We start from the raw sequence: 26830 nt of genomic DNA on the forward strand, positions 1-26830 counted from the left end.
AAAAACTTCATACAGATAGTTTCAGGACTGCCATAGCAATGTCAGTGGAGGCACATAACCATTCCTCTGACAATCCATGTTAAGTTAAAATAATACTGCTACCGATTAGACTTTTTTGAGATTATCATATACTCAAAACACTCTTTATAAACTCTTCCACTGACAGATATTTTACCCAGTCTTGATGTGATAACAGCATTAAGTAAATTGCACAGTAGATTTCTTTCAAGTATTTTTTGCATAAACAAGTTGTGCAGAGCTCTGTTTTTCCTTTATAAATTCATTAAAAAATCCTATCCAGCTTTTAAAATCTTTTAGTATTAAGAACTCTCAAAGTCACCTTCAATGCTGAGTAGTTATTCTCAAGAGTGCAGAGCTAAAAGCTACTCAGCAGTATGTGCAATTCACCTCAGATCTGGAACTTGCTGCCATTAACAGGATTTTCCTTCACAATTTTTTCCATTCTTTCCTACAATGAAAAATGTTTGAAATGATGGAACCAGCATCAACAGGACACAACTCATGCATCTTTGGGCAGTTGTGGTCTCACATGCATCTCAATCAGCCAGTAAGTTCTTGTATTTTCTTTAGACTCACTGTGATAAAACTTGCCTAAAAGGTCTTGCTGCTTTCTAGGAGCACAGCTTTTTACTTCAAACTTTCTGAAATGAAGAATTCATTGTACTGCTTGTGTTAACAAACGAATAAAAACTGTCACTTACCTACTCCACTTAAGACAAAAGTTCATAGTGGGGGAGTTTTCATGTCAATATTAAATTTAAATTCATTGAACTCTTAAGCAGTTTAGTACTTGTTTTTTTGGGTTTGTTTGTTTGTTTGTTTGTTTTTAAATCCATGGCTAATACACAGAGCTACACAATCTAATATACAATCTTCTTCCATGAAGGTTGGTGTAAAAATTTTTCTTTGTCATTTCTCCGTGGAGAAAGAAAACATTTTTTCATCTACACGTGTAGAAAAGCAGAAGTGGATCTAAAGATCATGGTTCTTATTTTTGTAACATTGTTACCTAGGGATCAAATGTATAAGGTACACTTTTTACACCTGCAAATATTGCATTTTTACTTTTCACTATAAAAACCATTTAAGCAGGAAGAGATCTAGCATACTTTATCATAGTGGAATAAATTAAAGGAATGACTCTTGGTCTGTTTATCTGCTTTATTCAAGAAATTATTCTGGCAGGATCAAGAGTAACAAATGGTATTCCTGACTCACTAACATCACCTAACCACCAAGTGTCTCCCCAGTGCAGAGCAGTAATCTTCTTCTGCACAGAATTATGCTATCACTCCATAAAAGATATTAGTGAGTCCTCAGAGGGGACTGAATGCACAAAAGTAACTTTAGTACCCAGTAATCCTCAGTACTGAAGAATCCAAATACTTCTCGATTCGTAGGGGCAGATAAAATTTTAATGAAATTTTATCTATTGCTGCTTGTCCTTTCATTCTCACTCTTGTTGGAAGGTATCAATTTTATACTTAAGAAAAAAACTATACTACCTGAAACATCTTATCTTGAATTTCAATATTTTGAAAACTCACTTATATACTGAATTACTCCATACTAAAAATTTTCAGACAAAAATCTTGTCTATTCAGTCTGCAAAGAGTTGGATGGCCGTAAGTGAAACAGACCTATAAGCTATTAGGACAGAATCTCCCCAGTAGATGTCTATTGTGCACCCAACTGAATTGCAACTGAATTAATCAAGGTAAAGAGACCAAGCCACATTAGAGTTCATAGATGCCCAAATTTTCACCAAAAGCTCCCCTAAATATTCTATCACTGTTTGTGCCCTATGATAGTGTCAATTTGACTAAGCTGAGGAACCAAAATGAAAACCCATTTTGGATACACAGAATCATCATCCCTTGCCACAGTCTCCCAAGGCACAGATCTAGCTGGTATGGGCCTAGTGACCCTCAGAGCACTCAGCCAACAGCACCAAGAGGAAAGCAAAGCCCTGCAACTGTGCCTCCTGCCCTTCAGGGACATTCAAGGCGATGCCCATTTCAATACAACATCCCAGCAGTTACAGCCAGGCAATGTATTTGGCACAATGTGATTATGCTCCTCAGCCAAAAGAAAATTATTCGCCATTCATATTTTGCATTTTCCATGATAAGGCCTGAGAACAGTTAAAAGGGAAGGAGAACAAGTCATCTTCACTCATTCTGCCAGTGCTGTGACATGGTGAGACTAAAAATTCAAGCATCATTGGGCCTTAAGAAGATAAAGAGAGGGATGTCTGATTTTGTAGCCCAGCAGCTGGAGCATTCAGCAGAGAAAGAGCAGGGATGACACAAATGGGCTGAAGAAGGCACCTTTTTGCTAAGTGGTGTATTCTGAAGCAAAGAACTCCCCCTTGTGCTATTCATGTGCCTAATGTAGGTACCCAGTTTTGAATTATGAAGTTAAAGAAGATATACCTTCCCTATCATCACTATTACAATGGGACAGGCTAAACCTTTGTGCTCTGGAGAAGTCTACATAAAACTTACTGCAAAATTCCTCATTTGGCTTCCACTGGCACACATAAACCTGAAATCAGAGTCTATTTCTTCTGTAGTATTTCTCTGGTGCTTTGGTTCTCATTTGGACTAGGTCTCAGCCTCATAACCAGATCGATGTGCACAGTCAGCTATTCTGATCACACAAGGCACTGATGTCTTGTGTCTGTTCATATAAATAGATCATATTTCTGCAGCAAATCAAACTCCAATTAGAGCAAGTAAAAATTATTAAATATAATCAATTTCTAGTTGTTTTATAGTTGCTATTCCAGCTCAATGGCTAGTGTATTTAATATGGCAACAAATAACACTGCATGTATTTACAGTTTTCTGACACAGTTCCATAACTATTTAAGAATGCCAGGTTTGAAGGGACCTCAGTGATCATCTGGTTCAACCTTTCTCAGCAAAAGCACAGTGTAGAAAAGATGGCCAGCAGCCAGCACCCTACCCAGCTGAATCTCACAAGAGTCCAGGATGGGAAATCCTTCACTTCCCTGGGGAGATTATTTCAATGTCTGACTGTTCTTACTGTGAAAAATTTTCCTCTTGTGACCAAAGTCACAAAACCTCTATTGACCTAAATTTGCATCAAATTATGATGCTTGATTACTATATTCTCAAACAAGAAACTCAGATTGCATGTAGCCATGATTTAACCCAAACCAACAACTAAATACAGTGCAGATGTTTGCCTACTCCCCACACCCCGGTGAGATGGGAAAGATAATCAGAAAAAGAGTAAAACTCATGGGTTGAGATATGAACAGTTCAATTGGGAATTACAGTAAATTACAATAGTAGTATTAATAATACTGATGATAATAGTAATGAAAAAGGAGAGAAAGAGCAAGAGGAATAAAACCCAAGAAAAACAAGTGATGCACAATAAACTTGTCATCACCCACTGACCCTGTTCCCCAGTTGCTGGGAGCAACTGGCTCCCAGCCAACTCCCCTGAGTTAATAGACTGAGTCTGATGGTCTTTAGGGAATACTACTTTGGCCAGTTTGGGTCACCTGTTCTAGCTGTGCTCCCTCACAGGTGCAGATCCTCACTGGCAGAGCATGGGAAACTGAAAAGCCCTTGCCTTAAGGTAAGCACTAGTTTGCAACAACTAAAACACCAGTGGGTTATTAACATTAGTCTCAAACTAAATTCAAAACACGTCACTGTAGCAGCTAAGGAGCAGAAAGGTAACTGTATCCAAGCCAAAAGCAGGACACATGAAAACTAATCACGAAAACTGGAGTAGAAACCTCACCTAGTTGATACAAAATATAAACCAACCACTTATTGGTTTGAAATATTAATTTTTTGTAAGAATTTCTCTTTTGCTCTCTTTGAGGTACTCTGCACCACAATGTATCAGTCTTTCCTCCCTCTTTAATTTTTTGAGGACCTGTATATGCCTTCTCCCTAATTAGGGTAGCTGTGGATGACTGACGCAGGCATTGATTACAATTGGGGTGGAAAAAGTAGCAAAAGGTTATGATCATTAAAGATGAGATACAAGACCTGAGTTTCTAGCTAAGGCATACCACATAGGCAAGACACAGTGAAGCCTGAGTACTGAATCTTCACGTCTTGGTATAGTTTTGAAGATATCAAAAGGTTAATCTCATTCTTGAAGAATGTGCACAACATTTACAGAGATTTCAGTCTGAGGGACTGATCAAAAAACCCTGTAGATAAATTATATGATTCTTCTGCATCAATTCTAAAATAGTGAATAACACACTACATTAGAAGGTGGGAGCTTGGGGGTGGGAAAGCAAGGCAAAAGAACTATGTAAATGAGAGCTTCTGAGAAAATGCAGAGACAGATTCTTGCAAATGTAATTGTGAAGTCTTTGAAAATAATTTCTCTCTGCTATAGGCAACGACAACTTTTCCCTTCCTGAGAGCAAGTTCTATCTTGGAATAATACGCAGAATCTTTTGTTTCCAGTACAGCCTACGTCCCCGTGGGGTAACATCAAATCTAGAAGACTCAGCGAGTGGAGTTTCCATGGAATTGTTTCTGCAAGAAAAGATATTTTTGACCTCACAGAAAATACTGCCAGTTTGTGACTGTGAGTCACAGGAGATCCAGTGAAAATGATTTTTTTTCTATATTGCCTGTACTTCTGCTAATATCCTGTCACACTGCAGCTTTGATAAAGAGTTCCTTGACTCACTGCTGCCTTTGAAACTCTTATTCTGTAGAGATTTATCATTGCAAACTTGTATTGAGACTCACTCACCCTTATCATCTCTTAGTGTGCCATGTTCTTTTATTTCCTTCCTTCTGTGCTTTCGTAATGATCTGCCTTTTGTGTGAGATTCTCACTTGGAATGGTTGAGGGTGCCATGGATCTCTGGAGCTCATTTTACAACATCCCTGCTCAAATCAGGTCAACTAAAGCCAGTTGCCTAGGACCATGTCCAGATGGCTTTTGAATATCTCCAGGCATGCAGATTCTGCAGATTCCACAATTCTGGACAACCTGAGTCAGCGCTCAGTTCCTGCCACAGGAAAAAAAGTGTTACCCAAACCTCCTGTGTTTCAGATTCTGCCTGTTGTCTTTACTGGACTCTCTTTAATCACAGAATCATAGAATCACAGAATGGGTTGGGTTAGAAGGGTCCTCAGAATCACCTAGTTTCAATGCCTCTGCCATGGGCTGGGGCACCTTTCACTAGACCACACTGATGCTCAGAGCACCATCAATACATCCATGACTCCTGTACTGAGGAGAACAGTACTGCAGGTGTGACCTCACCAGGGATGAGTACAGGGGGAGGATCACCTCCCCCTTCCTGCCAACATCACTCTACCTGATGCAGCCCAGGTCAACATTAACCTTTTGGGGGTTTTTTGTTTGTTTGTTTGTTTGTTTGTTTTTTTTTTTTTTTTTTTTTTTTCCCCTGCAATGATTCATTCTTCACTCATGACCACCAGGACCTCCAGGTCCTTTTCTAAAAAGCTGCTTTCCAGTTTGTTTTCCCCCAGCATGTGCTGGTGCCTGAGCATCTTCCTTCCCAGGTGCAGGAACTTTACACTTTCCTGTGTTCAACTTCATGAGGTTCCTGTCAGCCCATTTCTCCAGTCTGATGAGGTCCCTCAGCACTCTCCAGAGTTGTATATCATCAGCAATCTTGCTGAGGGTCCACTCTGCCCCATCATCCAAATCACTGACCAAGACAGACAGTATTACTCTTTTCCAGTATTATTCTTTTCCCATTATGCTGAATCTTGTAAAGAAAAAAATAATTTGAACTTGTTAAATCAAGTCAGAAAGAAAATCTCTTCACCAGAACTACATAAACTCTATCAGAGTTAAGAGCTCCTGAGGTATTACAAGTACTCTGCATGGCCATCCTGGGCCCCTCTCATTTGTGAGATGAATTGAGCACACTAATCCACAGCCTGGAAAATCATATTCCATGGGCACACTGGAAACATCAGTAGGCATAGTCTGAAGAGCACTGTTCTTTCTTCTTCACTGTCAACCTGTAATATTACTGCTATTCCACCAAACTGAAATACTGAGGAACACTCTGAGGGTCTCATGATGCCAGCATTCAGTCTCTCATCAAGGAGGGCTTTTTGTTGACAATTGTGTCCTTGTTCAACTTCTTAGCTGAGCAGAATTTAATTAAAACATGTCTCCTGAGAACACTTGATCACTGTTCAAATAATCCTCAGCTTGCAGACACAGAGCACTAAGAGAGCATTACTCCCTGCCCTTGCCCACTCTGCATTCCCATGTCCTTTGACTTGGCTGCAGCTGTATATCTGCATAAACTCACCCCTTCAGATTAGGTCTGACAGCTCCCTCTTTGATAATAAGTAGAGCCCACTGAAAGACTGTAAAGCTTGATCTTACCTTTAATTTGGTACATAATTTAATTTGCTATTAGGATGAACTCTTAGTTACATAAAATAAATATTGCCATTACACATATCATAATGGTTCCCTTGTTAATGATGCGGCTGCTGATTGCTAAAAATTTGGCAGATGTCCTTCTCCAGATGTGCTACTTAAATAACCATTTCGGATAGAGAATTTCCAATCCTCTGCTTTATAATTTTTACAGTTCTCACCCCTGTAAACACTGGGCATTTTATGGCGCACAAATATGTAAGAACTTACTCCATTTTAATTGTTTTTGAAAACAAAATGTTTCTTTACAAATACTGCAGGAAACAAAGTGTCATCAGCATTATACTGTCTCTTTTGTATTTGGCCAGGACTGAAATGGCGGTAGCTGACATCGAAAACAAATTTGCCAATTTTCAGCTGCAGTGGTCTAATAAGTGCTTAAGGGATAACTTATGAGAGAGCTAAAGAAAGGGAGAACTTACATTCAAGAAGGGTGATTAGTGCCGTGGGTTCTTGCGAAGCATTAACCTGACAGCCACGTTCAAGTCAACAATATTTTTGTTCTCTCCTCCCTACTGAGAGTATTGTTTCAAAAAGGGTCATCAGTTTGCAAATCTGGCATCTACTTACATTGTTTAAAAATCTTACAAGACTCCCATTAGAATAATGGGTCCTGACATGTATTTCCTAATTTGCTGTATGATATAACTACTGTGGACAACTATAATCATACTCCAATTGCTGCTTTCAAAAGAGGTTTTTAAAAATTGCTCTATTGATCTGAGATGTAAACTTCATCTGTGATGGTATAAACAATATGTCCTGTGGGACGATAACATTAGTATTTTATTACTAACTTCTTGCATAGCCTCCTACATGAGCCATGGAATGTAAAAACAACTTTAATTGAAGTAGAGGAGGAAAAACCAAAAGTGGCTAATAAATAACTTCTGAGAAATATTTACTAATTTTAAGATTGCATAAGCTGCATTTCTGCTTAAGATGTTGGCTTTTAAACTGCAGGTTTGCTGCCCTGCATAGAATTCAAAGGATGCCCATTGCCAAATCAAAACCTGGTCAGTCATTTTCAACAAAATCAGATTACTTGGTTCGAAGGAGCACATTTGTCGTTTGACATCACACTGTCTATTTTTAGAGGATGCTTTCTCATGAACATCCATATGCCATTGTTTCACTCAAGCAAAAAGAAGAAACTGAGGGGGAACATGGACAGAAGTTTCTGGCCATCTCTCTGCAGCAGTGCACAGGCTCAGTGCAATGTATCTAATGCATCCGGTAAAATACGCTATGCAGCCAAAGGCAAAAGGACTTGAAGGGGAGAGCCAGTGCTCATAAATTAATTGCCTTTTTCTCTTCACTGGCTATACTGAAGACAGGCACCTTTCAAAGGTCAGCCCAAAATGTCCAATCAATTTTCTCTTCATGGCAATAGGAATGATGGCCACAGATCATATTCCACTGCATCTGCACTAGTGATTGAAGCACTGGATGAGGAAGCAGTGAATATTTGGGTGTATTCTTCCTGAAAGAGTTATGCCAAGATACTGAGGAAAGGCCCAACTAGTAAAAGAGACAAGTGTCCACCCTTTCCAAGAAGGCTAGGCTGCTATGGCCTCTGGGCAGCAAGAGACCACTGTTCTCAAGCTGAAAAGAAGCCTGACTTCACCTTGCGGTTTCAGCATTTAGGGTAGGGGAGGAGGACAAGGGAACAGTCTCAAGTTTTGCCTCTCCTTTTAGGTCTTCTTTTTTGCCTTTTACTCACGGACACTACAATCTGAGAGGGGGGAAACTTCATCTGGAACCTCAATTCCAGTGAGCTGTGCTAACTTGCAGGAAAACTGCACTATACTGTGGGAAGAAGAAAGGAGCTGTACAAGGTTAGATAAGAGTGGTTTCAGTTCATGTAAGGGCCTGCAACTTTTTAGACTCTAAACTGCAAATTTATGTGGAATGTGCAACATGGAGAGCACAAATAGGTAAAAAGAAAACCGAATGTACCCCTGAGGGGCATTTCTAATGGAAAGGTGTAGTGTGATTGTGTATTTCATTTCACTTTAATTAATAGCAGTCGATGCTTCATTTGAAAATAAAGAAGAGGAGAAGTGATACTTGAGCCTGATGAACATGATGCCCTTATACAGAGATGGACAGCCCTGCTCCTCATACACACCAGCACTTCTGTGCTCTGCTGCCAGAAAATACCCCAGCGATTCCTGACAACTAGAACAGTCACTCCATGGGTTATAGAAATACATCAGAGGGAAGAAGAAAGATGTTTTGAAAGTGACAGAGACATTTTTTTCCTGACTGCACCTCTGCCTTCAAATCAGCAAAGTGCATAGTGCCTGTAAATTGCAGTGTCTTAAGTTCCCAGCAACCTCAAGGGACTGCATAGCTAGAATCAGGTCCTAAATGTGTATTTAAATGTATCTTAGGCTAAAAGAGCATCTGCTTAAATGTACTCCTATAATGTACCAGTTTACAATGAAAACATGCAAAAAAATTTACAGTCACATCACTGCTCTGGGCTGCTCAGTAAACAGATAGTAGTTTGTGTTTTTAAAGAACATATACAAAAAGTTTGTTAGGATATGTGGATGCAAGCCTGACATTTTAAAAAGTGACTACAATTGTTTTTTCTAGATCTGCTGTTGTTGGGTTGGTTTTGTTTGTAACTGTTCCATCTCTAGGCATCTCTACTGCTCCATTATGCAGTATCATTATGACAGAAAAAAGGAACCTAACATTATCCTCATAGGGACATGGATTCATCACACGCCTCTGGGAATATTATAAAGAATGTTTCAGCTAGGCAGAAAGCAAAAGAGTGTGACATAAAAGAAAGTGATTCACCAACAACAGATGCGTGAGCACCAGTGATGCACAATGATAGTGTTGAAGGAAGCTGTTGGAGGTGTTCTGAGACATCAGGCTGGAAAAGCTGATTTCTCATATTATTAAGATAAAATGTGAATGCTAGAGCAAATACAAAGCAGCCACTTGAAACTACTAGTTGAGTGAACAGGTGACTCAACTATTTGTGGGCTTTGTGGAATAGGGCCCTGCTATCCCACAGAGCACACAAACGCAAAACAGGATAAAAGCAGTACAAATGCAGACTACTCAACCCTCAGGCTCCTCTGACAGTGAAGTCAGTACATTCCAGCTGCTGACAGTCCAAGCTTCTCAGTGGCACAAGAAAATAATGCTGCCTGCCTTCAGTGTCCTTACTGCAGGCTTGCAGTAGTCCAAGAGATAGAAAATTAAATCAAGTTAAATTAACTCTATTTAATCTCAAATTGTCTGCAACAAATGTCCAAAGAAAAGCAAATTATTTTAGATTTCAAAAAGTCATCTAAAATTTTGGAAGAGTAAGTGATTGTTAAAACCCACAAAAAGTTATGAACTTAAAGTTAAAAGAAATGTTCAATGTTGAATTTGAATTGTAGGTGTAAATCAGGCAAGCCCCAGAAACAAGTCTGAGTGACTTAAGAATTTACTTTTCTCAGAGGTTTCCATCCTACTGGATTCTACTGCAATTCCATTCAAAATAATTACAGTAATCTAAATCACCCAGAAAACACTAAATTATTTCAACAAATATTTTGTCTTAGGGCATGGTGTCAAGAGCTTGCTCAAGAAGCACTTGCCTTATACAGAAACTGAGCTGATAAAATAAAAGTTACCTCGTCCTTCCAGAATCCATATCCAAAATAAGAACATATCAGGCTTTCAGAGAAAATTTTGTGCCTTTTTTTCCCAGAAGAGAAAACTTGCACATTTTTCTTTATCTCCTTATTAAAAAATCCATAATTTTGTCTGGAATACTCCCTGCAGCCCTTTCTCCCATGGCCTCAAGACCCAGCATAGAAAAAAAAATTATAGACAAATGTTTAATGATTAATAAAGTAGTGAAGGTTTGAAAATATAGGTAATTTCAGGAATAGTTGGTAGTGTTCTCTTTGTCTAAGCAATGATGTAGACAAGAGGTGCTGTTTGAAAGATGATTAAATTGGGTCTCACACTGCCCCAAAGCAACACAGATGTGCAAGACTCAAAGGTCATCTGAGTCCTTTCCTTCATTACAGGATCAAGTCTAATCAGATTTAATAATCTCTCACTAATGCTTGTCTCCTCCATTTTTTTTGAAAGAACTTCAATAAGAGGGATTCCACAGCCTTCCTAAGCAACCTGAATGGAGCTATTCTCACAGTTATATTGTCCTGTTATTGCACCTTGGCCTTTTCATCTGCAGATTAAACTGCTTCAACCTTGTCACTTCAGTGGAACTGAGAACTGAGAACTTTTAGATATTTGAAAAATATTATCCTAACCCCCTTTTCTACACAAACTTTTTTCCTTCAGTTATCTTCCAAGGATTTGGGGCTTTCTTAGGTACCAATCATTCTTTTTGGTTCTTCTCTGCACCTTTTCTCGATTTGTCTGTCTTTTCTACAAGTGTGCAGTGCAAGGATAAATACAGAAGTACAGCTGAGATATTCCTAGTGACAAGTAGAGCAGAATAATTGCCTCCCATGCCTTACACATCATTCCTGTTAATTCACCTCAAAATGGGACTGCCTTTCCTGCAATGACAACATATCGTTAATTCAGACGCAATTATGGCTAACTGCCATACAGCCACCTAACCAGCCACTACCTATTTTGCATCTACATGTTTGATTTTCTTTCCTGGTGGGAGTAATTTGTGCTTGCTGTTATCACTTTATTGACAAATTATATTTGATTAATTTCAGAACATTTCTCAAGTACATTTTGAATTCTTCCTATGTCACCCAAAATTCTTAAAACTTCCAGCATGGTGTCTTCCTTGAATTTTCAAATGCTCATCCTTTTGTTATCTGAGATATTAGTGAAAATAGTGAAGAAAATCACATCTAGGGGGATTTCTTGCCTTTGTCTTGAAAGGATTTATGAAAGAAACTATTTTCTATATTCACATTACCATAAATTTTGTAAAAATCTCCATCATTCTTGATTGTGTAGAAAAAGCTGTATTTGCCTGCATTAACTTGAATCTCCTACTACCATAGACTCAAACAATAGCTCTGGAAAGCATAAACTTAGCTGTTCATCTTAGGTGCAAAATAGGAAGTTTCATGACAATTTAACATCAACGTCAATTTTCACTGATGATCGACATTGCAGAATAAAGCTAACAGGCTTGTAATTTCTCTTGAAATGTAAAATATTGAGGCATCTGCATGGCAACACCTAATTGCCATTGAGTGTTATGAAGTGATTACTCACCTAGTTGTCAAATACTCCTAGTTTTGCTATGATAATTTTTAAAGTAATTTGTTAATTTTTACACACTGAAAGTGGAATAAATATTTGCAGCCAATTTCTCAGTATTTTTCCTACCTGCTCCATTGTTACTAAGATCCACTTATAAAAGTTTTGTTGAGAAACATACTCCACTGTAAATGTGATATAAATTGATCATAACTGTAAAGTAGGACTAAACTGTAGTTGAATTTTATGTTAAGGTATATCTTTTTCACTGCTTTCAGTCGGCTTTAGTTCAGGCAGTAACACTAAAGTTTGAAATCTGAGTATAGGTAATTAATAGCAGCAGTAAAATTGTGTACCTACTTAGCAATATTTTAAATGTTATTCACATAGGAATTTATCAAAGAGATTTATCTGTGGTGATAGCATAATAAAGCTACTAACTAGATAGTTAGTATTCATATAACCATTTATTTTTAGACTATAAATCGTAGCAATGTAGTGATGCTTGAACAGGAAATAAACTTACAACATAAGAGATATTTGACGTAAGATATAGAAGTTTTTATAAGCCAACTTCCTTATATTGGCTCATGATCATAAAGGCAGTGGAGTTAGATTGAGGCTGAATGTGTCTGTAGAATTTGAATGAGAACAGAGATGACTGTTTAGGTGATTTCAAAATTGAAATATCATGGATGGATGGATGGATGGATGGATGGATGGATGGAAGGAAGGAAGGAAGGAAGGAAGGAAGGAAGGAAGGAAGGAAGGAAGGAAGGAAGGAAGGAAGGAAGGAAGGAAGGAAGGAAGGAAGGAAGGAAGTTAACCGAAAGTGTTGGGAACAGCAGAAAATCCGTAATTCTTTAATTGTGTTGAATAGACCAGTAAATACACCGAACTGTTACCACAGTCTCTTGTTACTTGTTATCACCCAGTACTGACAACTCAGTACTTTCACTATGAGAAAAGAAGAAAAATAGTAAGCAGCACTAAATAGGAAGTACTAGGCTGTGTGTGTGCAGGAAGCTCTGGAGATTCTCAGTTCTGCTATGTTCACCTACTGATGACATGATATGTGAAAACATACCGTCACAAGGAGGTCCAGTATAGCATATGGGACAAACAGCTGACCTTGAGAAAAACAGTATTAAATATGGCATGAAATTTGACAATGCAATTTGTAAAGTGATACATTTAGACAGTAGTGGGAGTTTTTGTTACTAATAAGAATCTCAACATAGGAAAAACATGGGGGAGGAGGAGAATCAGATCATGTCTGACAGCCTCAGAGGGCTGTAAACAGTATGATGGAAACACAAGCATGTACTGAAGCTCTAACCATGCAACTCCTAGAAAAGATAATGAAGTATTAATGTCTCTGTAAAAAGTCCTGGAGATAGTTCAAGCAGGATAAATGAATGAGAAGCTGGTTGAAGACAATTTTAGCTGAAACACAAGTGAGCAGAAAAAGTTAGTGCAACAATCAAAGGGGGACAAGAGACCACTTCATTGTTGTTTAACTTAAAAAACTAACAGGAAAGGGATACCAATGCAGGTAATTTTTGCCAATAGAGAGAAACTCCCCAAAGAACAAACAAACAAACAAAACAATCAATTCTACCAGAAGAACCAGATTATCTCAACAGTCCAATAATACAGCTAGCTTGGAAATCCAAATCAGTTTGGCTGGATGGCCAAGTACAAAGAGTGGTGAAAGGAGTAAAACCCAGCTGGCAACGAGTCACAAGTGGGGTTCTCTAGGGCCCAGTACTGGGGCCAGTTCCATTTAAGATCTTAAACAATCATCTGAATGAAGGCCTCAAGTGCATCCTCGGTCAGTTTGCAGATGACACCAGGCTGGGCCAGACTACTGATCTGCTGACGGGCAGGAAGGCTCTGCAGAGTGATTTGGACAGGCTGGATCCATGAGCCAAGGGCAACTGCATGAGGTTCAGCAAGGCAAAGTGCCAAGTCCTGCCCTTGGGTCACAACAAACCCATGCGATGTACCAGGCTGTGGCCCAGTGGAAAAGGACCTGGGGGTCCTGGTTGACAGCCATCTGAACATGGTCCAGGATGTTCCCAGGTGGCCAGGAAGGGCAATGGCATCCTAGCCTGGATCAGAAATAGTGTAGCCAGGACCAGGCGAGGGAGTGGCCCCATGAACTAGGCACTGGAGAGGCTGCAGCTTGAACCCTGTGTCCAGTTTTGGGCCCCTCAATACAAGAAGGACACTGAGGTGCTGGAGCATGTCTAGAGAAGGGCAACAATGCTGCTGAACAGTCTGGACCACAACTATGATGGGAAGCAGTTGAGGGAGCTGGGTATATATCTATCCTGGAGAAAAGGAGGCTGAAGGTAGAATTTGTCACTCTTCAAGTCCCTGAAAGGAGTCTGTAGCCAGGTGGGGGTTAGTCTCTTCTCCAAGGTAACAAGTGACAGGACAAGATGAAAAGACTTCAGCTTGCATCAGGGGAGGTTCAGATTGGCTATTAGAAGAAGATTCTTCATCATAAGGATTATCCAGTACTGGAAAAGGCTATTCAGGGAAGTGGCTACGTTATCATCCCTGGATGCATTTAAAAGATGTGTTACTTAAGGGACATGGTTCAGTGGGGGACTTTGGTTAACAGCTGGTCTCAATGATCTTAAGAGTCTTTTCCAATGTAAATGATTCTATGATTCTATGAAAAGTCAAGAATGGATTTCTGAGATAGTCTTTCACTGAAACTATCTAGCAAAATATTACACTTATTTTAAAAACAGATTTCAATTAATTTTATGTAAGAGATGGCATGACTACTTATAGAAGCAGTGTTGAAATTGGGGAATTCACATAGGGTGCCAATAATAAAATCCTGAACATTCAATTATAGGAGCTAATCACACTGGAAAATACTACTTCATACACAACAACTAAAGCTGAACAACTGGGAGAAGACTATTTTGTTTCTATAAAACAAAAGGAGACAGATCAAAGTACACTGCAGTTCAGAGTTCTTTATATGATCACTGAATCTTCTGAAATGTGCTTCCAGTCCACCTAACAGTTTATTTAAGAGAATAAGACCAACTTAAACTGAAACAAGTGACTGACTGGAACAAAATTTATTAGTAGCTTATTATTTGGAACAAAGGCATTTATTCATACTCACATTTGAAATTTGTTATTAAAGTAAGTGATATATTTTAGAAACAGCAATATGACTCAGTTGCATGGAATTTCAAAGTAAACTTTAAAATCTGTTGTAATTTTTAAAAGGATTTTGTCATTTTAGCTACTAATCTATTTACAGATTGCTAGTTATAAACCTGAGGTTTAAAAAATCGTGTTTTCCAATGGCTGGATGCAGAATGTACTTTATTTGTATTGACTTTCACATCAGGAAACCATACTGATGAAAAGTTTCTTTTGCTAATAATGGTATTTCAGATTGAATAATAAATTATAAGGAAAAAGAAAACACCTTAAAATCTTTTTATAGAAGATAGTTAATGAATATAGCACAGTATTAATCTCACTGTTCTCCAGCACCACTTACATTTATGACCTGTTGAGCTGGGAACTCACCAGCAGGTTTATGTATGTAACTTGTACGTCTATAGATATACCACTACCCTCACAAAGAGAGGGACAAAGAGAATACCTTTAATTGATTGAATGGGTTTTATGCTACTAAATGGAGCCAGTCTCACACAAGATACACAGGAAAAAGCACCTTTTGATATGTTCTATTTAACTGTGACACAGCAGGTAAGAGCCTTCCCTCCTGGAATGCTCCTATGAAACGTGCAGTGGATGTGCTGGCTCTGTGAACCCCTGCAGGCATGCCAGCTGAAGGCACCATGGTAACCACTCTGGAGAGTGGCTCTGACATTTAGGAAAAGGCAGCTGGGAGACACTGCAAGATAGTCATGGAAACATTCAGCCACCTCTTTCTCCATTAGTTACTTGGGAGGAAAGTTTTTCCTGGAAACACAGGAGATAAAGTGGCAAACTGGCAGTTACTTCATGGAGCTATTAAGAATGTCAGGGAGAAGCAGGCAGCAATACCCTACATGATTATTTGATAGTGGGGAAAAGGAGAATTTTCTAATGCAAAAGGGAAACAAGTGGCTGCACTGTAAGAGAAGAACTAAAGCAATATGACAAAAAGTGCAAAATGGAAAGGATAGGAAGATTTCTTTTGAGAATGGGATAAAGTGAGGAGACACAGGAAGTCATCCAGAAAAGCTCTTTTTAGCACATGCTCCACAGCTTCTCTAAAAAAACCCCAAATGATGTCAAAGGGAACTTCAGATGTGTGATCAAGCCACTTCAACAGATTACCATCAGTTGCTTTCACACAGAGGAGAACAAGTACTGCTCTCATTTTGATCAGATACACATCACATTAGGACTGGCAGGTGTACAGATCTCATCTTGGTGGCTAAATGTGTTGGTAAAGATGAGCCATGATAATGTACGGAATGTGTGTGAAGTGGGTACTTACAGCTGAAAAAAATGAATGCTTGCCTTTTTAAAGAATGTTCCCGCTCCTTAAGAATGTATATTACATACTCTCTATTGCCTGTTTGTGCTGGCCACTTTGCATCTGTTTTGGATACTTGAAAAGCAAATGAGATACAGATTAAACAGGTAATATGCTAGTGTTTCTCTGTTCACACACACCACAGTAAAGCTACTGTAAAGCTCGCTTTCAAGAAATTACATAATAATAATAATAATAATAATAATAATACTTTTAGCTTGTAATTTCTCACTGACTAGAAATCCAGTCATAAATATTTGCTTTCCTGAAAAACAACAGGAAAAAATATAACAGAGATTGACCATACTGTGCTGTGCATACGCAATGTGTACAAGCAGGCAGAAAATCCACTCTGTTCTGAAACAGGAGAAAAGAATTTTTTAATCATTGACCCAGTATTTGTAAATACCACAGCAACAACTTTTTTTTTCAGTTTTTCCCTTTCAGTTACTCATGCAAGGTAATAAAAAAAATGGGTATTTGTCGTTGTGGGATTGTTTATGCCACTAACACAGTAAAAATAATTGCAATCAGTCTACAGCCATACATGCAAGCCCTGAATTGGCTCCTTACATAGCTAGGGAAATATCAGAATTTGAAAAACAAATTTCCAAGTCCTTATATGAAAATGATTCTTTCTTTTTTCTAGCATTCAATACATTATCCCTCTCTTTGCTTTTACATTTTTAATATCTTAATTTTCTTAACTATCCTTTGAAAACGTCTCTTGTTAACACAGTTTTCATCAGATAAAGTGCACTGACAGAGGAGCCACTGACAGAGGGAAAACAGCTTAGGTTTCAAATGCAGCTTCTATGATAAAGGATGAAAGAAGACAAGTCAATTGTTTCTGTGGCTCCTAAAACAGGATCAATGCCAGGCAATATCAGATCAAGCCAGAGTTTACTCTCTTATAAAGAAAGCTCTTGGAAGAGAGCAGAAAGAGGCCACCAAACCTTGTATACGGAGTTTGTTGCAAGCACAATTGTTGACACACAGCAGGAACCAGCTAAATATGTATACAGAGAGAGCTGGCTTCTCACAAAAAAGGACCTGTGCAATTTTCACAGCTGGAAGAGATGCTCAGAACTGAAATTCTGTGATTCTGGCATTCGAATGACTGAGGGAACAGTTCAAATGATATATCTAGTGGCAAATGTTCATTATTCCAAGACAGAAATGCTGATGGGTTTCCCTAGTTTCTCAAGTTGAAAAGTTTTGGATTTTTAACTTTTTTTTTTGTGGGAAAAGAAATTATAACTTCTGAATGTGAAATTCCATAGTACAGCACAAAAATTTGAGTAATGTTTGTTTACAGTAATTTTCAGTTATTTACCATTCAAAATTTAGAAACTGAAATAGCATGTGCTGCCCCTCCTATGCCTTCCTCAACTAAGTCAAGCACCCCTGCAATGTGCCAAGATGATATCACTCCCTGAGTTTGTGGAGGTTGTGGCTTCACAGAATCACAGAATATGCTGAGCTGGAAGGGACCCATCAGGATCACTGAGACCAACTCCTGGCACTGTGCAGGACACCTCAAGAATCATACCACGTGCCTGAGAGTGTTGTCCAGGTGCTTCTTGAATTCAGACAGGCTTGGTGCTGTGACCACCTCCCTGGGGAGCCCGTTCCAGTCCTCAGGGCACCTGAGCCTACAGGAAGGCTTTGTGCTCTCAAGAGAGAAGCCACACTCCACCACCCCCTCCTGCTCAGGATCCTTCACTGTACACCTTATCTTGCTTCTCTCACAGACTTGTCTAACCCTGCCCTTTGGGGAACTGCTTTAATGTTTATGTGTTAAAGTACATTACATGGAAAATCTACCTAGAAGGGTTTGATAACTATTGAATTTTGAAGACATCAGGAATGTCTTCAAAATTTTGAGTAAATTGCATAGAATTATTTATTAGGTATTATCAAACTGTGCATACTGAAATGAGTGGGATTTGAATTCATCAGGAAAAAATCAAAACCTGTTATAAATGCAGCAGAATGGCCTTTGAGTAAAAATGTCAATAAAGAAGTCCTAAACTAATTGGATAGAGCAGATAATTAAATACAGCTTTCTGTAAATATAAGCAACTTGAGAATTATTTGCTGGGCTTTAAACCTCACAAACCCACAGATCATTTTAATATGGAGGTGATGATCTCTAAGTAATCATCTGTGCATTTCGTAAGCAAGTGCTCCCCAAGAACATAACCTTCCTACTGCAGCATAGGTTGAATACACTTGTAAATGAGAAATCATTCAGTAGTATGTGCATAAGGATACTTTCATGATCATTTTGAAGGACAAAGAGGCTTAACCAGAGGCTGCAGTCAGCTGTGAGATATTCAAAATTTGCTTTTTTCATTTGACTTTGGTATATTCCCAAAGACAGCACTCCTACAAAAGCCCTTCATTTCCAAATGCATTTACTTATGGGAAGTTTCTACATCTTTCTGACCCCTGAACACACCTTGGCATAACAGTAGTGCCACACTATACAAATATCTCACAATTAGACTACTCTACTTCAGAAACCAACCTTGCATTTGAAAAATCTGGATGATGCTCTGAAAAAGTTGCTGTGCGCTTTGTGAAAATGGTTTTCTTTGTTTATAGCATTGGAGGACTGAAATGAAGGAAGTCTTATCTGAGTTTCTTACCAGAAAACTTTGAAAAATTGGTCACTTTAATATTAATTGAAATAAAAATGCTATAATTTAGCAGTGATGATACAAATATGAATACCAACATGCAGTTCTTCACACCAGTCCTACAAACATCCAACTCTGAAAATTCCATTAATTTGGGGTCCAATTATCTTACTTCCTCCCCTTGAAGTTTTCCACTCAGTTTATCCTGGAAATATTACTGAATAAAAGCTAAATAAATTCCACTTTGCTGCTAATAGCTTTATACTGCTCAAAGATCAGCTTTCTTCTTTGAAAAGAAAGCTCATTGTAAACAGACTTCTGAACCATATCATTTTATACAAATTCAAAATCTAAAAATATACTGAATAGACATCTTCTTTGTGTCGAATAACATGCTTTGTGCTGTTGATTCAGTAAACTGGGATATGTTAGAAGGAATTTCTTGATGGCCAGAAATGCCAGCATGTGGCTTTTCACCTGAGGACATCTTGTCCCTTTGATGCAAACAGATGCATAACTATGTGATTTCTGCCATGGAATCATAAGCTTTCAAAAAACAGTAACAGTGTAATAGGCTTTTTAATTAGTGATCCTATGAATTTAGTGATGAAAGACTGGAAGCACAAGTGGCTGTGAGATCTGAGGGTCATAAGTACATGTAATGATCTGTCATGCAAGAAAAGGTAGAACAGCCTCTGAAGCATATGTCTACTAAAAAAGAAAAGACCCTCTGCAAACTATTTTTATGAGTTAATAAAAGGAATTATGTTATTTTCATTTCTTATGCTGCACCTTCTATTGAAGGAACCCACACAGCCCAAGAGCATAGGCTTTTCTTTATTACCCACACTGATACAGCACATGAGTTATGATTATACCTGGTGAATACAAAGCACAGTATGATGTATTTTGCAGGAGGTCATAAAAAGACTAGATCTCATGAAGTTTTGCCAATACTTCCATGGTAGTTACTGTGCAAGGAAAAAAAATTGAACTTAATTTGGTATGCATTGTCTCTCCAGAACACAGTTTTATCAGACTACTGAAAGCAGAAGGTTTCATCAACTCTTGGCCAGGGCTTTCTTGGAGATGTTTCAGTCTGGTCTGGCAGAACTGTCCATTAAAGCAGTGGGTTCAGCAGGCAGCTCCTGGATCCCACTTTCAGCAGTCTCCTGCTGGTGCATCCCACTCTCCCACACAGGCTGACTGTCTGGATTTGGCTGACAAAATGGCTCATCTATCATGCTGCACCCTGCGAGGTGGTGGCCCAGACCCAGACCCCTGCCCTTCCCTCCTGACTCCCTCTGCCCTGCTGCTGGAGCTGTCTCACAGGGAGCATGCACCATGCCCACGCTCACACAAACTCATCAGCACAGCCTCTCCTTCACCGTAGCCGCAGGGCAGGGAGCAGCACCTGCATGCCCGACCTTGTCCGTGCTCCCAGCAGATGGCTGCTGAACACACAGACAGGGTGAGGATGAGGGGAAAGAGTCAAATTTTCCACTTTACCTGGACTGAACTGGTGGGTAGCAGAAGCAGCAGACATTTTACACAATAAGCAGAGACAGGTTAGTGTTAAACTCATTCTGTTGAGCATAGTTGAGATAGTGTAGATCCTTGCTCACTTTTTAGGCTGGGTGAAAAGCAAAATACACCCATGCATTGTTAAGATATAAGCAACAACATACTTTTCCATAAACTGTGTGAGTAGTGACTTTGAAATGGAATCTCCTCAGTACTGAAATATGATACAAAGTTCGAAATTAAAATGTTAGCTGTTGTTCGGGCAAGAAAGAAAACGGAACTTTCTCAGTACCACTGAAAACAAAGGCCATTTTAATTTCTGAGCCAAACTACAGGCATGAACATTTGATGTAATCACAGCACATTTGTAAGACTTGAGGTGGCAAACCCAACTTCTCAAATAACAACTGAAGTTTTGTCTGTGTAGCAACAGTATTGGGAATGATAAACTAGGGGAATATCTCCAGAAGGCTGTTGAAACAGACACAAAAAGGTAACAATTCCAGATTTAACAAGATTAGTTCAATTAGTTGAACAGGGGAGCTAAACAAAGAAATCATTACATTTAGGCATTGTTACTAAAGAAAATATTGGTTCAAGTGCCAGAAGGGCATCATCACTATACATTATTACTGAGAAACACCAGATATTTATCTGGAAATATCTTAATTAATAATCCTGATGGAAGGAGTTGTGTGTGTGTGTCAGCAGTGTGCCTTTGCAGTCAGGAAGACAAACACTGTCCTGGGCTACCTTAGCAAGAGTGGAGCCAGCAGGATGAGGGAAGGGACTCTTTCCCTCTACTGCACACCTGTGAGATGACATTGAGAACGGAGGGTATAGTTTTGATTTCGTCCTGAACCCAGTATGAGATGGATATTTACAAACTAAAGGCGCTGAGATGGTCTGGGGGCTGCTGTACATCATGTTTGAGGAGAGGCTGAGGGACCTGAGTTTGCTGAAGCTTAAGCTGAGAGGGAACTTAGCTGAAGTCTACTGCCCTGTAAAGGCAATCTACAGAGCAGCGCACAAGGAAAGGGTGAGAAGCAATGGCCACAAGTTGCAATAAGGCATATTGAAGCTGAGTAAAAGAAAAAACTGTTTTAAAAAGAAGAATGGAACACATTGACTAAACTACAGCACCTCCTTCTTTGTAGATTTTCAATACTTTTCCTGATTCAGCTTTGAAGTTTGGTCTGCTTTGAGCTGAGGCTGGAATCACATGATTTCCAAGGGTCCCTTCAAACCTAAATTATACTGTGATTCTATGGTTCATGATGCTCCCCAGAGAAAAAGGAAATATTAATCAGATTCTTCTTGGAAATAATAAAAATGTTCTTTGAATACCTGGAGACCAGTTTATACCAAAATAACCCTTTCCTTAAGATCAGAGTTGCCAGTATCTGTAAGGCAATTGTGTAACAACATACCACACAATACATGGCAGCACAGGCTGAACATAACACCCCTACATGGTGAGACAAAGAACACTGATCTGACTATGGTATTTATTTACATAGAACATTCAATTTTTAAAAAGTTTTAAACCCTTGGCTTTGCTAATTCCTGGAAGACTGCTTAAAATCTCTTGCTTTTAACAAATTTCAGCTGTGTTTTTTTCCCCTAAAGCACCTAACTTGCTTGTTGTGAACAAAAACCAAAATCCCAAGAGTGAAATCCAACAGAAAGAAATTTCACTGGGGAAGAAAAACCAAAACCAAAAAAAACCAAAAACAAACAAAAAACCAAAAACCAAAAAACAAAACAAAACAAATATCTTTTTTGTTGTATCATTTGCCAGTTTTACATGTGAAATTTCAGACTTGGATCTTTGATGGACTACTATCAACCAGCCATATTAAAGAAGACCCCAAATATCAAAACCAAAAAACAGCATTATATCATTCCTTCTGTCAAAAACAATTCAGAGCAGCAAAGCATTAAAAAATTTAATCTTTCACCTCGATGACAGAAAGTAACTGAAGCTCATATTACTTGATTTATGCTTTGAAATGATATGTGAACGACTAAACTTAGTGGTACAGTTAAATACTGTCTAAATGACCTTTGCTTATCAATGAGTATGTAACTGATTTAAGGAAATCAAATTTTTCACAGTACACCAGGTTTTTCTACAACAAAAAATGGTTGGATTCACTTTTTGCCATTTGACACCATTTGAGAATATTCATTATATTTTTTGAAAAAATTCTATGACTGTTTTAATGAAAAATAAAAAGGTTGTAAAAATAAAGTAATTTTTACAAATAGGCCAGCTTCAGGATCTCCTTATTCCAGAAAAAAATGGATGCATCTGTAATAAGAACTTGCACCTTCCAGTTCTTTAACACTGTATTGGTTTATGCAAGTACATGCAAAGTCAGGACACAAAAGATTAAATTAAAGCTTGCAAATTCAGGTTTTTTCTCATGGCTTAAAACAGAGCTCTTAGAAGTATTACAAAATATTTCCAGTTGTGTTTATGACTTCGCTACACATTTATTCAAGAGTCAAACCTGATGATGACTCACATTAATTTCCAGCATGTGAAATTTCTTTATAATGAAACTTCACCTTCAGAAATTGGATGATTTTAGCAAGTAAAACTCTCTAGTTCTATTTTACTTTCACTTCACAGCACCATCCCAGTAAAGGAGTATATTGACCCACTGTTGCTAATGTATCTGAAATTTCTTATTTGATATAGAGAATTACATTGCTGAAACTCAGGTTAATTTACCAAGCCAGCTGGGTTTCTCTTACCCACGGTGGATTAGACTCTTACGGTTTCAGGATCCCAAGGCCCAGTCAGAACACTTCATTGGCACATTGAGTCTATTTTTTCACTTTTAATGAATTTTTTCACTTTTAGTCTTTCAGTGAGCAGGTTATAAGACAGTAGAATATAACTGGTGTCTAAGGAAAAAATGTACTGGCAAAGCACAGTTCATCCATTCAGAAGTGTGCATGTTGGTCTATGCCTCACAACTGTAAGCCTGTGCTAGGTACTTATACATATAGTACCTGATACTGCTTGCCTCAGGAATAAAATAATTTAAGTTATTATAAATGAAGGAGATCAAAACCGTTATGTGTCAGCCTCTATACTTCTGTGCCTCCAAAGCACAATCTATTTTTTTTTTTCACAATCAGGAAGGCTGTCTTTTTATTCGGGAAAGCTGGGTTAGTGTATTCCACCTTCTGCCATGAACCAATTACTTGGCATTTCAGCAAAGCATCCCATAATATTCAGCTTCCAAACAGCTGCTAGCCCTAATCTCTGAGTGCCTGACTTATATGCACCCTTCCCCAAAAGCTTTGACTATGCATTTTTGACCACACATGCAGTCAGCTGTTCAGGAATGCTGGGGGCACACAGATAGTGCAGCAGGGCCTAGGGAGGTGGCAGGAGCAGGGCAGGATGCCGGATCTTGGGCGGGCAGCTACAGGAGCAGCAGGATGCTAGGCAGAGCTCCTGCACACGTCTGAATGGGGAGAAAGGCTTTGCCAACTGGGGAGTCCCTAGAGCAAAGCATTTGAATTGAGATGATTACACACTGGTATCTCACACGTTAAGGGAGAGAAACAACAGGTATGGATCATCTGACATGCCAAGTCTGTGCTATTTTTCTGTACAAAGCATCCATCAAGGGTGACCAGCAGCTGCACAGTGCATGGGTGCTCTGTTCAGCCTAGCGAAGAGCTATATCCTCTGATATCCTAAACAAACCCCATTTTCTATCCTTTAAAGATTGACCTCTGGTCACCAGGAATCCAGGAGGTTTATCCCTGCAGTCCTCTAACTACAATATTAAAAAATTGATCAACTTGGAACACGAAATACTGTATTGATTGATCTTCTGCTTGAATTTTGCACTACGATCTGTGTAAGTGGGAGTTTTCATTATAAATCTCATTTTGAAAGGTTTATGACTAGCCTGTTTCAATTCTCTCTAGGCTTAAAACTTGTTAGATATGTTTTACACTAGAAGATAAAAACTGTCTTGAAAATGAGAAGGAGAGTGAGAGAAATAAAAAGAATGGTGTAATTTTCCTTAACTACAGGAATGTATTTTGAATCAAAACTATGAAAGACTGAAATTTGACAGTCCTTATTTTTCATAGTTTAGTATTTTTGAAACAGTAACTTAAGCAATTTAAAATATAAGAGCCTACACACATCCATAAGAACTGACTTCCTACATGTTGGCAAAAGACACCTAGGACAACATTACCTTTTCAGTACTACTGAAAGCACTTGAGTTATACACAAGAACCTAAGAGCCTAATTGTGAATTTCCCATTGTTCTCCTTTAATGAGGCAGTAGTCAAGAAGAATTTCAGGGGATTTCTTTCTCATTCATGTAAATAAGAGAGACAGAGTGACAGTTTTTAGGAGAGTCAGGGTGGGACTTGGAAAGGATGCTCAAGTGCTCACAAGTGCAGGGCAGAAGTTCACGGATAGGTTCTTTCCCACATAATGTGCTGTGCCTTGTTTCAGCCTTTCTGACTGCTTTTCAGATTTGCTAGAAAAGTAATGTTGAGATGATGAATGAGCACCTAGCAATTTACTGGCCCAGCTTTCATCAAATCAGTCAGGTCTCAGGTTGAGGTTCTAAGGATGAGGACTTTCCAAAAGTAGTAGATGTAATTATGTAGATGTACTATTACTTAAACAGATGAAAATACTCTCCTATTGTAACGTTCCTGTATTTTTCAGATTCCATTTCCTACACTTTAGCAATTGTTTAGGCATATGGTAAGTGGTGTACGGACTTATGAGGCTCTTAAAAATAACACAAAAATATCAAAGTGAACTAACTTATTCAATAGACAGTTTTGCTTACCTGTATATGACCAATCAATCTCTTCAATCAATTTCCTCTGTTGTCTATAGTATCCGTACACCAAATCTGCAAAACAGTAATAATTTACATTAAAACCAGAAGCCTAACAGGACCTTGAAGTGTTGATGACATGCCCCCCTTCAACAAGATAGTTACTGTTTTAATTAATGATGAATAATTTACTTTGTCCTTATCTTCGACCTCAAATGATAAATTCTGGTTAATCTTCTGAATCTAAATATCATTAACATTGTAGCATATTAAGGACACAAGCAAAGGAAACAGAAGATTTCCAATCCTTCCTTCCTTCCTTCCTTCCTTCCTTCCTTCCTTCCTTCCTTCCTTCCTTCCTTCCTTCCTTCCTTCCTTCCTTCCTTCCTTCCTTCCTTCCTTCCTTCCTTCCTTCCTTCCTTCCTTCCTTCCTTCCTTCCTTCCTTCCTTCCTTCCTTCCTTCCTTCCTTCCTTCCTTCCTTCCTTCCTTCCTTCCTTCCTTCCTTCCTTCCTTCCTTCCTTCCTTCCTTCCTTCCTTCCTTCCTTCCTTCCTTCCCACAACCATTCCTCCTCTTTTAAAATTAATACAACTCTCCCACAAAGAAATCCCATTTTGTGTTGTCCTTTGAAAGAAGATAACCAGGATGTCAATGATGTCAATGACAGTTAAACTTTTGCTTCAGTGTGGTCATGACTTTACATGTTTTCTGTAACTTCGTACTGCTGATTAAAGATAAATGATAAAGATAATGAATAAAATATTCTGAAATAAAATTCATTGTGTTCTATCATTGGCATAGTTATAGATAAAGTATTACTTGTATGTCCGTAAATCTGATGGAGAGAGGTTAGATACTAGTTATTTTTAAATGATGTTGTATTTTCCTAGAGAGAAATATCTAACTGCAAAAATGCTCTTTGACTTACTCTGACTACTGAAATAACTGTCACTATTATTCTTTTTATGCCAGTCCTAGGGAAATTCTAGCAACACAGTGATATGGGCAAATAGATTATTATGTCCCCTAGTAACTGCTAAAGCATGTAAATTGCAGATACATGTTTTTTGAGATCATTTCAAGAGCTGTTAACCAACCTCATTACTGTTTTGGAGAAGTACAATACAACTTATCTAAGATGTATTTGCCTTTGAGCATGTTGAACATATATATGGATTCCTTCCTTGAGAAAATGCCACAGAATTCTGCTCATTCTCTGCAATAAATAATTTAATGAAACAGTTTCATAACATCCATTTCTTTTTCTTTCATGCAGAAATGTAGTACTGATTACAGGATGTTAAATCGTAATTGCTATTTGCAAGTTTACATGTTTGTCTGTCTTACAGTGACTTTCTGCTACCGATCTGAAGTCCATGTTTTATTAATTTCACCAGACTTCTACCTCCTCCATGTGATGTGATTGTCCTTTAATATTTTTGTCTTCTCCTTCTCCCTCCCTTCCAAACTATCCCTTGTAACAATTCACAACATTCACTCCTGACTAAGATCAAACCTCAGAGGTAAGTCAGGGCAGTGGAAAAGGATTAACAGTGGACCGCATTTCGAAGTCAATGCGCATTGTGCCTGCTCCTTCAATTAATTATG

General features: G+C 38.5%; 1 protein-coding gene across 6 annotated transcripts in view; it reads right to left on the reverse strand.

The window, feature by feature from the left end:
• PTPRZ1 (protein tyrosine phosphatase receptor type Z1) overlaps positions 1 to 26830 on the reverse strand; it is a 132166-nt gene that overhangs the window by 66926 nt on the left and 38410 nt on the right. For all 6 annotated transcript variants that reach the window (XM_066183017.1, XM_066183015.1, XM_066183016.1 and 3 more), the window contains exon 2: positions 25233 to 25298. In XM_066183017.1, the coding sequence (XP_066039114.1) occupies positions 25233 to 25298 (66 nt within the window). The remainder of the gene's footprint in view (positions 1 to 25232; positions 25299 to 26830) is intronic.

The sequence above is a fragment of the Chamaea fasciata genome, unplaced genomic scaffold (assembly GCF_029207755.1).
Source record: "Chamaea fasciata isolate MVZ Bird 193981 ecotype frontalis unplaced genomic scaffold, bChaFas1.0.hap1 SCAF_5, whole genome shotgun sequence".
NCBI classification, from domain to species: Eukaryota; Metazoa; Chordata; class Aves; order Passeriformes; family Sylviidae; genus Chamaea; species Chamaea fasciata.